The sequence below is a fragment of the Diorhabda carinulata genome, chromosome X, assembly GCF_026250575.1.
Source record: "Diorhabda carinulata isolate Delta chromosome X, icDioCari1.1, whole genome shotgun sequence".
In the NCBI taxonomy this organism is placed as follows: domain Eukaryota; kingdom Metazoa; phylum Arthropoda; class Insecta; order Coleoptera; family Chrysomelidae; genus Diorhabda; species Diorhabda carinulata.
In genome coordinates this window covers 33,081,019-33,095,550 of record NC_079472.1, presented here as the reverse complement: position 1 = coordinate 33,095,550, position 14,532 = coordinate 33,081,019, and the positions used below count along the sequence as shown (strand labels likewise).

General features: G+C 29.7%; 3 protein-coding genes and 1 long non-coding RNA gene across 5 annotated transcripts in view; 2 read left to right on the top strand and 2 right to left on the bottom strand.

Annotated features, from left to right (window-relative positions):
* Positions 1 to 1,415: 1,415 nt before the first annotated feature.
* Positions 1,416 to 2,679, bottom strand: LOC130901468 (mitochondrial import receptor subunit TOM22 homolog). 2 transcript variants are annotated; one of them, XM_057812891.1, is made up of 3 exons: positions 2,543 to 2,679; positions 2,191 to 2,315; positions 1,416 to 1,973 (listed from the first exon to the last, which is right to left on the bottom strand). In XM_057812891.1, the coding sequence occupies exons 2-3, from the start codon at positions 2,293 to 2,295 to the stop codon at positions 1,653 to 1,655; spliced, it is 426 nt and encodes a 141-aa protein (XP_057668874.1). In that variant the 5' UTR covers positions 2,296 to 2,315; positions 2,543 to 2,679; the 3' UTR covers positions 1,416 to 1,652. The 2 variants fall into 2 exon arrangements, with proteins under 2 accessions (XP_057668874.1, XP_057668873.1); XM_057812890.1 differs by lacking the exon at positions 2,543 to 2,679 and having other exon boundaries at positions 2,191 to 2,482.
* Positions 2,680 to 2,785: 106 nt separating this feature from the next.
* Positions 2,786 to 3,946, top strand: LOC130901472 (uncharacterized). Its single transcript, XR_009060290.1, has 2 exons — positions 2,786 to 3,297; positions 3,743 to 3,946. It is a non-coding gene; the product is annotated as an uncharacterized LOC130901472 (long non-coding RNA).
* Positions 3,947 to 5,494: 1,548 nt separating this feature from the next.
* On the bottom strand, positions 5,495 to 13,473 carry LOC130901448 (protein flightless-1). The gene is made up of 16 exons (XM_057812858.1): positions 13,064 to 13,473; positions 12,663 to 13,012; positions 12,232 to 12,608; positions 11,523 to 11,745; positions 10,418 to 10,659; positions 10,185 to 10,347; positions 9,859 to 10,105; positions 9,606 to 9,791; positions 9,232 to 9,546; positions 8,964 to 9,136; positions 8,272 to 8,398; positions 7,524 to 7,800; positions 7,068 to 7,473; positions 6,705 to 7,014; positions 6,536 to 6,649; positions 5,495 to 5,814 (listed from the first exon to the last, which is right to left on the bottom strand). The coding sequence occupies exons 1-16, from the start codon at positions 13,124 to 13,126 to the stop codon at positions 5,680 to 5,682; spliced, it is 3,708 nt and encodes a 1,235-aa protein (XP_057668841.1). The 5' UTR covers positions 13,127 to 13,473; the 3' UTR covers positions 5,495 to 5,679.
* Positions 13,441 to 14,532, top strand: part of LOC130901459 (TRPL translocation defect protein 14) — a 30,686-nt gene continuing 29,594 nt past the window's right edge. The window contains exons 1-2 of the mRNA XM_057812873.1: positions 13,441 to 13,871; positions 14,431 to 14,498. Coding sequence (XP_057668856.1) covers positions 13,820 to 13,871; positions 14,431 to 14,498 — 120 coding nt within the window. The 5' untranslated portion in view covers positions 13,441 to 13,819. The remainder of the gene's footprint in view (positions 13,872 to 14,430; positions 14,499 to 14,532) is intronic.

Here is a 14,532-nt window from a genome sequence, read left to right as displayed (position 1 = left end):
ATACTGAATTATTCTGAAAAAAATTTTTTTTTAATTCGAAATTAGCGTCTGGAACAATTTAAACAGCAATAAAAACGTCTGGCAATATTAGATTTACGTTGTAGAAAGTTCAATAAAAATAATAATAAAAAAAAACTTCTTGAAATGATTTAAAAAATCGATATTTTACCTGTGCAGGTAGGATGCGCACTGATGAACGCAACCACTACCACCAGCCAGATAGTCCATATGACTTTCGGGAGAGTGAGAGAGATAGAATATCTAAAAATTGGCCTACCTGAAATTCTGTCTCAAAAACGTTGCTCGCTCTTAGACTATATGTTTGGAACCACCAAACTTCTTTTCGTTCTTGAACCAATCAACTAATATTTTTGAAAACACTCTGTATGGAAAAGCAAGTAAATTTGTTACGAAGAAGCTGTATATGTTATATTCTGTGTTAGCTTTTATTACAAGAGATTTATTTGGAAATTTTTCGTAAATTAATTGGAATCGTAATAATTTCTTTTCAAATAATGATGACAAAATGTGATAGAATAAACTTTCATGCATTTTGTTGTTGAATTTATCATATCAATGCTCAAAATTTGTTACTGTGGTAAATGTGAGCTTCCCCCAAAAATTGTATTCGCCTCTGAAACCTTTTTATACAAGAGGCATCATCAAGGACAAAATAAAAAATGTAAAAAACTTACTTTGTTTTTTTTATCCTACACAATTCCTTGAAAGATATTCAAATTTGTTTTCAAAATTCAATAAATAAGGGATTATAATATATATATATATATATATATATATATATATATATATATATATATATATATATACATATATATATATATATATATATATATATATATATATATATATATATATATAAGGTGTGGCTATTAAATAATGCGACTGGTTGTATGAAATATTTTATTTTGATATTATATATATATTATCACCTTAAATATATAACCCTACATCGTAAATCCGGACTGATTCGTTCGTTTCGTAATTTTTAGCTTCTGTATTTGACACTAGATGGCGAAAAAAATTTTTTTTTACTTAGTGTATCTTTACTATCACACTTATTAATGTTATTTTAACTGCTGTTCATAAAGTATTGAATCTTTTTATTATTATTGTTTTATAAACTTTTTTATGTGCAGTATTAAACGCGATTTTATCATATTAAATGCATACCTCTCCCTGTTTCATTATTATGTAATGCGATATGATTTCTCGTTAACGCGATAGATGGCGCCACCATGAATGAATTCGAATGAATATATGACTTAAAATACGGAACTAATCCTTTCCTGTACTGTATTTGAGAATTTTACACTTTTTATGTTTCTCTAGTTTATTATGTTCATTGTTCAGGATTCACGATTTCTACAATGCGTTGATAAATAAAACAAGACAAATTTTTTCAAACATATTTATTTATTTCACAAAACCTTCAAATGATTACTGTTGCATATAATACCAGTTATCTGTGTATCACAAATAATTTTGTAAACTATAAAAAACATGCCTTTCTACCATAAATATTCTATTGACTATTACAACCTGTCAAATGCATTAATTAGAAACAGATTGGTTTTATTTAAACATAATGTACAGTCAATTTTAAGTGAATATATTTTAAGAATCTAAGAGTCTCAACTCTTCTGTTGAGAGGGCATAGGAGGCATAATGGGAGGAGGTACTCCTCCCGATATAGCTGAATTAGGTCCTAGCAATAACTGTTTTTGCTGATTTTTCTGCATTTCTTCCATTTGTGCTCTTTCGACTTCAAATATAACTGGTGCAAATAGTATAATTGATGTGCTGAAAATTACCCATGTCGCACTTCTCGAAAAGCTGTAAGCAAATTTGATACCATCTTTAGTATTAACCATAGCCGACCATGTGAAGTTTCTAATGGGTTCAGGAAACATTTCTGTTAAGCCCCACAACCTTTCAGATAACGTTTCATCTGGCTAGAAATAAGTATATTATTTCAATTAGAAAATAAAATATAAGAAGATACAGTACACTTTTATAATATTTCACAACACAAAGTTATCTAACGAATCAACAGAATATTTACAATTCTTGGTGACCTATTTCTCTATTAGTTATACCCAATGTAACAATGTGTAAAAAGTAAGGTTATGTATTAATAAAATAAATTATGATTATATCACCAACGATTACCTCGTCATCTTCGCTATCTTCAATTTCAGGACGTTTTTTTTCTACTGAACCATTTTGACTACTACTTTCAGGTTCTTGGGATTGTGATCCTTCTTGAGATTCCATCCCACTGTCTCGTTCGTAATCTTCAGCAGGTGCCATAAGACAATATTAAATTTATTTATTGAATAACTGTATGAGACTAATATAAATTATCAGTAGACGTTAATAAATCATGAAAAACAATAATTAATGGATAATTTAACGATGAATGAAAGATCACGAATAACTAAGAGAGTATGTGCAAAGAATGCGCGTGCGCTTTATCATACATAAAAAAATTATAATAAACTGAATAAAATTCGATACTCACATATCAGCAAACAAATCCGTTGAAATTTGATGCGAAATTTGTATTAAATTTTTTATGACACTCAAATTATGACAATACAAAATATCATAAAAAAATATTGAGCTGAAAGTGTAACTTGAAGCTTATTCGAAAGAGACTTCTTCTCAACTATAGATTAACCATATCTACTGTCTTAACTAAGTGGTCGCGTAAGATATACAGCCACTATTTCAATTTTTTTTATATTAGTTTATATCAATAATATTCAAAATCTTTACGTATGATAATCAGCAAAAATTGACTTATTCTCATAAGCAACTGATTTATTGGACATATAGATGAGAACTTAATAAATATTAGAATTCGCTTAGGAAAGTTAAGTAGGATAAGACCTATAACATAAATTAAAAAAGAAGTTATTAAATTGTGTGTCGGTTGACCTAAATTTAACTCTAATTATCTGAGAGTATTTTTATTTCGATTTTACAAACATGTTATCACGATTTGGTGTACTTTATAAACCCGTTTATATGTTAAAAATTCATCCCAATGTTAATCAAAATTTAATTAGAAATGGTGTAACCAATAAACATGGAGTTGTTTTACAAGAACCTCATAAAACGTCCTTTGGAATTTTAAAAATATTTATTACTGTAACGTCGGGATTACTAATAGGAGCAGCAATAAGCAAAAATATAGCCAATTTCCTAGAAGAAAATGATCTCTTTGTACCATCTGATGATGACGACGACGATGACTAATTTTTGAAACACTAGGTAGTTTTAAATTTTTATTTATATACCTCATTACTTTGTTAACTACGTTGTACCTTTATTTGCTAATTATATTTTTATGGCTTTCTTCCAGTGAAATAGAAGCTTTAGTTATTTGAATCTCATTGCGATTTTTATTGAATCCTTCCTATGAATTCCTAGCACAACTTCATTTATTTGATTTCTGTGAGGAATATTTGTCTACAGCGCAAATGCATTTCGTCTATACTCAATATTAATTAATTTATTGTGAAAATGCTAAAATATTTTTGATATACTGCCTTAATATTGGGTTTATGTGTCTACTTAATTTTCCTTGCAAAGTGAAAATAAAAGTTTTTTATTCATCTTGGACAATTGATGGAAACTGTGGAACCTATTAAACCATATCATTATCAGTTCACTGCCTCTATATTAGCTTTTTCTCAAACCATTTCATGTTTTTCAGCTGCTTTTTAGAACTGGACCAGAAATTTTTTGTTGTATGATTTAAATGTAGAACCAAATTATTTTGCAATACTAAAAGGATAGATAATATGGTAAAGAAGTATTTCTTAAATGAAAGTAACTTTAGCAACAATGGATACCAGAACAGAAGCCAATCATATTCCCATATATATAAACGATATCAGTAAATTCATTACAATTTTAACTGTAGAATTTTTATTAGTTATAAGTTATAAGATGAAGCTGAAAGTAGAGCCCAAAGAAATCAGTCGAACTCTGAAAATACAGTGACAATTCAAGACGCTGGTAAAAATTTTTTTATTAAAATTCCCTAAAAATCTAATTAGGATTAGATTAAATCTTATTGAAATGAATTATTTGAGAAAGTTGTATAAAAAAAATGATCAAAGAACAACAAAATCGTGCAATTTCTATGTTTAACTTTACAAACAAACAGTCGAATCCAAAAAAAGTGATATGATAACTTGGAAGGAAAACAAAAAAAATGGAAGGAGTTAGCAAGATAATTTTATGATGAAAATAACTAAAATGGTCATGTTTTTGATAGAACCACAACAAAATAAAAAAATGTGAGAAAATCTAAAAGTTCGCTATAAAACTAATAACTTTTTGTTTTCTAGGGCGCATCTACAATGTTGATAATTTCCTCTTATTATCGTTGGCTTCATCAAATATAAAGAATAAATCTTCACATTCTACCAAAACCATTTATAATATTGTAAAAATGTAAACAATATGAAAAAGTTAGATTTGCATCCTCCGTTTAATAAATTTTAACCAACCCTCAGACAGCCGGTAACTTTAGACCGAAGATTTTCATTAAACAAAATTTATAAAACATGAAAAAACTGGTAATGGTCATTTTAACTGATGTTTGAGGCTCAATCTCACTTATAAAATTGGGTCTTGGACACTCAGAACACTATTGGTTACAAAAAGTAGAATAAATTCTCAAATTTTATTAATTCTTCCCCTAATTCATCTTCAAACATTTGTTTGATTCAAAATCATTACCTGCTAATAATAAAAGGTGTACTCAAAGCTTATAGATTCTTCCCCCAAATTCATATTCTGACGTTTATATATCATAAAAAAATAGATTTGTTGTACAGAATAATTATCACCTATCTAATCAATATCATTGTTATCCAAAAATAAGATTCAACAAAAGTATTTTGATTATAAATTTTGACTAGGACCTTATTCGGCTCTGGGTTTTCCTTGTTCGACTGATTCCTGTAGTCACTAAATTCAGCTCGTTAACACCAAGTTGTTGAAGAATTTTCAATTTACTATAAAAATCTGTAATTGGGGGATCTCAATGGATTTACAAAGGAGATATTTATTAAAAACTCTTACCAACAGAGGTCTTTGAGTGCAACAGTACTGGTGGATCATTAGAATTATAAATAGAAAATGTTTTTTCACAAGTACAGTGCCCTTTTAATAAAGTTTCACTGTATGTATCTCACTATTCTTCCCACTGAGTCATTTTACTGATTACAAGTTTCTATCAGTTGAAATAGAAATAAAACACAAGATTGTTAAAATAGTGTGTATTATTTTAAAAAATTGTAAACACGGCCAAACATCAGTTGAGTTGAACTTTAAAATCAATTTTTTTGGAATTAAGTCGATCCAAAGCATAAAATTGAATGAACCATATGACATTTAATCTATTGAAGGTTTAAAAGAGGATTTGATGAAAATTTTGTCAATAAATAAATACCAATTAAAAAAAAGTTTCATAAACGATTTTTAATAGCTATAAATTTGAAATTAAATATGGAGTAAATTATTACAATGTGAAAAATATAAACTATAAATTGAATATCAAGCAATTTTTTTGGTATACTAAAACAAATAGTTGGAGCAAAATTTTTCTGAAATATATAATAAATACATATATATGTGATACTATTCTGGGGGTTTTTTATGGAGCCCCCAACCATGGAAGCATTTGGTAAATCTGGTCGATTCTTTATTTTTCAGTGTTAAAAGTAGTTTCCTGGGTCTATCAGGCTGTTTAGCTCTAGTATGTTGAATGTAAACCTATAAAAACATAATTTAATTAACAAAAAGAAATATTTACCATATCATATTAATTAATCTAACAAGAAAACCCAAAACATAGATTTAAAGTTTCCTCCAAAATATGTAGACTCTTCTAGACACTACTCCTTCGAAATACCTCAGCCTTTTGTTGATACGGACAGGGCATTTGCAAAATAGATGCTCTACTGTCTCTATGGCTTATGCAGTTGTAGTTCACTGCCATATCTATCAAATGAGGAAGCGGTTATCTGTCAGAAGACCAACCACTAGTTTAAAGTCATTTCTGGATGTCTCAAGTAATTCATATGACTTATTAAATATGATTATGAATCTGGTTGGGTTTCCTCATTGTTTCTGTTAGCTCTTAGCATTTATTACACTCCCAATCTAGCTTAAAATTGCACTCAAAATCACTTTGCTATCAAAGAAAATGTAAATGTATTGTCTAATGATGTCCCTATTTTAATACTCCTGAACATTTATGTTTATTACTAGCAGCTCTGCCTGAAAAAATAGTGGAATGGTCTAAAAAATACCTAATACAGCTCCTTGCGGTAAGTTTGAACCACCAAGGTGCATTTAAAGCTTGAGGAAGATCTTTAATGATCCATCATTGGCAGTAATTAATAACTACTTCAGAGGAGATATCTACAATCATCATGCTATGGAGTTGGTTCATTTGTTTGTCAGTCGGGCAGTGTATCTAGGAAATACTTACTTGGGCAGATTTTACTGCCAATTTTATTTCTACTTCACTACATTTAGCTCCTAACCATAAAAATACCTGTTCACCGTTATCGAGAATCATAATATCATCATCAGCTAAGTCATCCTGAAGAAAAAAAAATATTTGAAATAATTTTTGTATTTTATATATTTCCTCTTACCTGACAGAAATCTGAACATTTTTCGGAAACAATAAAATATCCTTTTTCGTTGGAGCATCTAAATAACCTTGTATATTCCATAAACGTTGCATCTTGATCGTACGGTTTTTTGCCGCCGAGACCTAACCAGAAAAAGTTATCCGGTTCCTCACCTTCGGATAATACTTGTAACGTCACCCAAGGGCTGTTGAACATTTCTTCTGCTATTTCTTGTATTAACCTAGCTTCGTCCGGATCACTTTTAGAACCTATCCATACATATACAATACCAGAATCATCTTCTTGTTCAAACGGAACATTAAGAATATAACTAAAATCGAAAGAATATCAAATTTAACCGAATCATTGTGAGGATACACTTACCAAAATGCTGAATTTAAATAAGAAGCATTGGGTTGGATCTGTATTAATCTTGTATACAAAGCACTGCCATTCGATCTAAGATGATAAAATTCAACCTCTTTTTTATTTGATTTTTTATTTCTCTTTCCTTGTTTGATGATAAATTTTCTCTTGAAATGTGCCATGAATTTCATGTTCTCTTGTTGTTGATATGTTCTCAAAACTTCCAATTTATCTTGGAAAAGAGCTTTAAATTTCTTTTGCAATGTAAAAGTGAACGTAAGCCAACCCATATTAGATGCATCTCTACCTTGCCAGAAATAACAGACCCATTGGAAATCATCCATTTCATCCTCTGGTGCTGTTTCATCAGTATCGTCCCAATAACGACATAAGAATACGTAACAATCTTGGGAATAGAATGTACCTTAAAATAAAATTATCAACCTCAAATTATAAATGTAATTTAATACATACCTAATTCTTCTTCTGGCAATCTCACAAACTTCTTTCCTTCCAAAACAAAAGCTTCCATTGCTTCTAAATCTTCATTCCACTCTTCCATCAATTGTTGAGCTTCAGATAGAGGCATTGGCGGTTGCCTAGGTGTGAAAAGGGCAGTTAAATCTGCTTTAGTCTCTTGTTGTTGTGCCCATTTTATTAGATCAACGCCTGTTTTCTTCACAGATTCAGCAGTCCTAGTGAAATCTACTGCAATCACCTCGTCCCATCCTATAAACTTGGATTTGAATATCTGAAAAATAAATGCAGTCAAATGTCAAAATGCTTATTACAATAACTAAAGGTCCACTTTTATACGAAGTTTTTCATAAACTAAAGCTTACGATTGTGTTCCTACAGAATAAAAACGAGAATTTTGTGATATCAGAGGAAAAGTTAACAAATGTATTATAAAATAAAATTATATATATTAATTATAAAATTAACACTCCTATTTATTATCTTTGTAAACCTATAGATACTTTTTGTCCTACAGAAATCTTCAAAAAACTTGAAATAATGCCAATTCCTCGTTTGCACATTCTAGAAATCTTAAAAAAAAAACACACAAAAACGAATGGACTAATTGTATACATATGGGGTCAATAAACTATTTACCTATATTTCCGTCTCTTCCGTCGTTTTTTGTCGAGAAGATCATATTTAATGACTTAGTGATAAATTTAAACATTTTATCTAAAAAATTTTCAATTGATTTACATACCTGAGTTTCGGTTCCTTCTCTGACTCTTGTAACTCGTGCGTAATCCGGTCTGTCTATCATATTGAACAATTCCTCTGATAATTTGACAGCAGCGGCATTTACAAGTCTAGTAGATTTCTTACCAATCCTTACATATAAAAAAAAGTTTTTATTAATTATATGTAGAGTAAGAATTATGTGAGCATAAAAAAATTATTTCCTAGATGAAATTCGAGGGAGTAGGCAGATTGAGGCTTTAAAATCAAACAAAGGGGGTGATTCATAGTCGTTTGGGATTGTCTAGAAAAATTAAACGATTTGGCAAGAAAAAAAAATGTGGCCCTATAATGGGTAGCTGTAACCTCTGGGTTATTCAGTATTACAGCAAGAAAGGGAGACACAATAGATCCAGTGTACATGATGCTCCAAAATCCATACAGGGGTGATTAATTGCAAGGAGTAGGCATATTGAGACCACGGAATTGGATCAATAAATGAATAAGGACCCTCCTTTATAATAGCTCCAAAGTGGGAGCAGAAACGTCGGAACTTTTCAAAATTCCAACACGGTTTAATCCCCACTAGTTCTTTTGTTCAAAAAAATTTCAAATGTATATATGAATGTACAATTAATAAACATAAATATGAATTAATTGGTGCTATATTTATTTAGATACAAATATAAACAACAAAAAAAGAACAAATTCACTTACCACACGAAAACATCTAAGTAGCAATCTAATATATACACGTTTTTACTTAAAAGTACCGTATTTACTATTTTGCCTTGGGGCAATTCAACTTGCGGTAGTTCTAAATAACCCATTCCCAACTGTACTTGATAAAGTCTCGGAGGCACAGGAACAAAGTCTGGATCGACATGTTCCTATAAATAAGTATTTAGTGTCATTTTATACATTGTGTATAGAAAAAGAAAATAATTTTTACAAACATAAATACTAAAGAAAACAAAAATTTTACCTTAAGTGGTTCTTCTGGTGGCAACCCATCTTCTATACCTAAATGTTTCCAAAAATCTTTACTTTCACTACCAGCTGCTTCTGTAATAATTTCTGCTTTGTTCTTTCTTTCGTTTTTGTTGATCTTTTCACACATTAATCTAGATTTTGATTTTAACGTGTTTTTCGCTTTTTTACCATTCCAAACAAATATAATCATTCCAGTATCCAATATAAATACGAATCTAGGATCTAAAGAAGATACCGAAACTGATACAGGTTCTAAATGAACTGAAGGTCCAGCCGGGTGGACTCTATATAATCTTGTTTCAAAGTTCTGAAAGCATAGAGCAGTTTAAGCAAATAATTAGAGAATATTAATATATTCAAATTCACCATATCTTCAACTGTGTAAAACCCACTGCAAGTTCGGCCTCCTTCAATATAGGTTATAGAAGTTTCAAAAAGACTCAAAAATTCTTCTGATTCTTCACCTTGTTCTTCTCTGATTGTTCGACATTGGGCTCCTAAATAGTTTCTTAAGTTAACTGCATGTATCGCAGAACATGCTTTTTTATCTAGCTGGAATAAAAATAAAGACATGTTAGTAAAAATACTCACTAAGAAACATTAAACTTTTATTCCTTACTGATGCTTTTCCTCCAATCCAAAAATATATTTCCCAAGAAAGCGACTGATTTTCATCTAAAGAAGTTTTTAGTACAATATAACAATCGCCTTCGTAAAATTTTCCATATGCTACTTCATCTATGCGGTTTGGTAGGAAATTTTCAATTTCCCATATAGTAAGACCGGCAACTTGCCCAGCTTCTTCCTCAAAAAATTCTGAATAGTCAAGAGGGGGTTTTTCCAAAGCTTCATCCCAACGTTTCGGTCTAAAATATAAACAGATTGAAACTTTTCTACTAAATAATACATTCCAAATATTAATTCATTCAAAAGAAACATACTTACTTTAAAGATTCTACCTTAGTGTCTTCCTGGATACTTCTGTTTTTTTCTTTAGCAATATCCTTCATACCTTTCAAAATTTTTGCTTGATCCTGATCTGCTTCCTCATGATCTCTCCTTCCTTTTCTCAAGCGCATTTTTCTTGCTATGGGATCTTTACTTGGATCTATAAAAAATATAAAATACAACAAATTCTTCATTCTGTACGTTAAATTATTTAATAAAGTATACTGTACTTTGTACGGGTGTTGGAGCTGGTACATGTGCTCCTGCAAGTCTAAGTTGATTTTGCAAAGAAAAATCGATGTTGTAAAATTCAATTCCAGCTCCTCTTGTAGCTTCAACGGGTTTTGGTGGCATAATTAGATCAGGGTTATTCCTCAAATCCAAGGTAACCAAATCTGTTAGAAGATGTACAGCATCTGGTAATGTTATTAGTCTATTTGAGCTTAGGTTCAGCTTTTTCAATGATCCACACCTTAAAAAAAATTGGTATCAAGAAATTCAAATAGCTATTTACATAATATAAAATAAATATATACAACTTCACAAATATGATATTATTTATTTTTATAATTACATTCCAAAATCCCAAAGAGGCTTTAGTGGATTGAGATTGAGAAAAAGCTATTAGTTGGTGATATAATTGCTTGAATTTCAATATCTTCAAGGTAATGTTCACAAATCTTGAGATATGCCATAGAGCTTAGTGCGTAAGACAAAAGCAAAGGTATGACTTCTAATAATACACTGGGATCATTGTTAATGGACAAAATCTCTACTAATATATATGTTTGATCCTGGATGTTCTCTAGCAAGCTATAATCATGATATGAATAATGGAGATCCAGCTGTAGGAATCCTGAATGTTAATTCTTCTTTTGTATACTGGGATGGTCTTACCATAATCTCTAGAAAAGTATCTTAAGTCGGATAACAGAAGCTCAGTTGAAGGTATTCTTACATTGACCTCTCAAAAAGTAATTCTCATTTGCATCAATCAAATGTCCATTCGTTGAATCTTTAGAAAGCATAATAGCTATAGCACACTTCTGGATGGTAAAATAATCATTTTGGCAAGCACTAAAGTTATAGTCAGATGACTTGATTTTAATATGAAGCATTTCTTAAATTTACCTAAATTTGGTCTTTTTGTAACAAAAAGTTTTAATCTTATCAATATTTGAAAAAATCTTATTTTAAGCAGAAATTTTGGGTTGTAGTAGAACTAAGCCGGTAAAAGAATGGTGTGGGTAAATAACAAATTATATGATAATTTTGCTGAAGGTGAAATTATTTGATTTGATTATTATACAAATAGGTATTAGATGTTGAGGTTACCTGCAGAGTCCTTCTGGAATCATTTCAATCCTGTTATTTGCAGCTGAGAACAATTCTAGATTCCCTAATTTTCCAATTCCAGATGGTATTCCTTCGAAATCTAATTGATTATCATTGATATAGAAACGACGTAATGCTGTTAATTTACATAAAGAAGCCGGAAGATAAGAGATTTGATTATGGGATAAATTTAGGGTTTCTAATTTTTGCCAAGTTTCCATAGCTGAAAATATGAGCACAAACGTTTTCAAAGTAATATTCATTTACCATAAAAGGCAATAGAATTAAATATAAAAGATGTTTTGCCCTGTTGAATTTGAAATTTTTGTAATTTACATTTAAAATAATAAGTACAATAGATCAAATGTATACATTTCAGGTAAAATTTATCCTAACAGCCAATTTCATAATACATTCAACCCCCTTTTAACGTCTTGAAGGAGCCTTTACTTGAGAGACCATTAGAAATCGATTATAGGACTACTTCACTTTAATAAGTAAGTTAAAGGCCCTTTAAATGAACCTTTAGTTAAAGTGTCAGTTAGGGTGAGATTATGAAACAGGCTGTAAATGATAAAAGAAGAACTTGAAGTAGGGAAAAACATTATAAAAATGAAATAAATTCCTATGAAGATGGAAAATTGAGAAAAACAAATAATAATCAAAAACTTGATAGAAGTAACAAATGGTTTAAAAGTTTTAATCTTACCTGAAGAAAGTTCATTGATTTCATTTTCACTCAAATTGAGTCTTTTCAAATTTGGCAATGAATATAAGGCATCAGGTACTTTGGGCAGGTTATTCTGGGCCAAATCAATATCTGTCAAGTTGATTAAATTCTCTAAGTTTGTAGGGAAATTATTCAAATTTCTTTGGGTGTTTCTCATATGTAAAGTTTCTAAATTAAGTAACGAAGGTAGTTGTCTAAGCTGAAAATGACCCAAAGGATTGTTATTCAAAATTAATGTTTGTAAATTAGCAAGCCTCCTAGTCTGTGGTGGAAGAGTTTCTAAATTATTTTCACTTAAATCCAAGAATAATAAGTCTGTTAAATTTATAAACAGTGAATTGGGAATTGATTCAATTCTAAAAAAAATTTTAATTTCACACAAAATTATCATTTTTTGAATATCCACTTACTGATTGTTACTCAAATTCAAAACTAGCAAAGATTTAGCTTTATCTAAACCTTCTGGAACTTCTTTTAAATTATTATGGCTAAAATCCAAAGTACTTAATTCTTCCAAGTGAAAAAGCTCTGCAGGAATACCAGAAGTTTTAATATTATTATGTCTTAAGTTCAGTGTCCGTAAACAGTTTAATTCAGTCAGTTCTCCATATAGTTTCTCAAGATGATTCCTAGTTAAAGACAGGTGTTCTAGTTTTAGAAGATTACCCATTTCTTTTGGGATTTCTTCTAAATTTGTACGATCTAATTTCAGCCATTGCACCCCAGTCATAGAACTTACAGCACAAGGAAATCTATCTCCCTACGAAATAAACATTAAAATTTTATTCAAAAAGTTGAAATATAAACTTACACTAAAATCATTTCTAGTAAAGTCGACCCCTCTAACGAAGGGTAAGACACCTGTGTTAGCCATTATTAGTATTTTGCATTAAATGCAGTATCTTATTCTTTATCAGATATTATTACACCATTTTCTTAAAATAAAAATATAAATTAGTAATAAAAATATGAGCCACTACTTATGTGTCATCGATGTCATCTTGACATATGTCAAGTTAACACACAGAAATCACTTTTCACGAAAAAGAATACGACTTATAGCATAAGTTTATATAAAAGGGCTATAAAGGTAATTATGTATTTTAATGTAATTCATTATTATTTAATGTACTAAATAAAGTTCAAACTTTAAACGTAGATTTTAATAAAGTTCAAAGAAAATACCGGAAGTCAAATCGGCGCATGTCGTGCCGGAAACACGTGCTTCTTTATGTTTGCTCCTGTCAATTCAAAATCTATTTTTGCACATGCGTTTGCGCAATGCGCTAAAGAATTGAAATTGACAAAATTGGGTCTCTGTTGCTTGTCTTTTAGACAACGTTTTTCCGCCTCGTGCGGTGTTTACGTCGCCAAGACTCGCGAAAAATCCAAAATGCGTTTTACAAGTAACAAAATTTAAATCATGTGCTCCAGTTCTTGACATAAATCACATTATACATTTATTTATTCCTCACAATAAGACCAGTTATAAAATCATTTTTTTCATGAATTTTTAAATCCATTTCCAGTTGAAGTAAAATATTTTTCATTAACATTTTTTTTAATCATGGAAGAAAATCAGAACAATCATATCCTCTACAAATTAGTGCTTACTGGAGGTAAGTGTATCGATTTTAATTCAGATTTTATAATGATATAAAAATAATTATGGCTATAGTTTTCGTTGTAAGGTATTCGTTCATGTAATAATTTTTCGGTCATTTTAAAATTTATAATTATACTATGAGCAATATTTTGAACATTGTAAAATTACATATACCTACTTAGCAGATATAGGTATGAAAAATGAATATGTATTTTTGATTACAAAACTTCATGAGGATATATTTTTTATAATTTGTTTCCAATATTTACTAAGCATATAAAAGGAATTTGTAGAGTCAGCAAATTGCTCCAAACACTCTCTAAAGCTCTAGTATTAAAAGAATGTATCCTTACACTTTTTATTGGAAATAAATATTTTAATTAGTTTATTGTTCTTGAAGAAATAATTTTAAGATTCTGAGAAAAATTTATATAATTGTTGTAAAGTATTTCAGTTGAATTTAATTTTGATGATTGTTATATGTAAGCCATAATATCAATATAAATACTTCCTGGTATAAAATTATATCAACTCAATATAAATATATGTCATAGATTAACGTTCTTTTTCAGGGCCATGTGGAGGAAAAACTACAGGTCAAGCAAGATTGTGTACATTTTTCGAAAATCTTGGATGGAAGGTGAGTATACATTCAAATATTGATTTATTGCGTT

Bases quoted from the DNA above. Each gene is read 5' to 3' on its own strand.
- LOC130901468 (XM_057812890.1), bottom strand. From the start codon at position 2,331: ATGGCACCTGCTGAAGATTACGAACGAGACAGTGGGATGGAATCTCAA. The intron at 1,974-2,190 runs GTAATCGTTGGT...ACTTATTTCTAG, and splicing joins AAGATAGCGAAGATGACGAG to CCAGATGAAACGTTATCTGA.
- LOC130901448 (XM_057812858.1), bottom strand. From the start codon at position 13,126: ATGGCTAACACAGGTGTCTTACCCTTCGTTAGAGGGGTCGACTTTACT. The intron at 10,106-10,184 runs GTAAGTATGTTT...TTTATATTTTAG, and splicing joins ACTAAGGTAGAATCTTTAAA to ACCGAAACGTTGGGATGAAG. The intron at 9,792-9,858 runs GTAAGGAATAAA...TTTTTATTCCAG, and splicing joins GGATTGGAGGAAAAGCATCA to CTAGATAAAAAAGCATGTTC.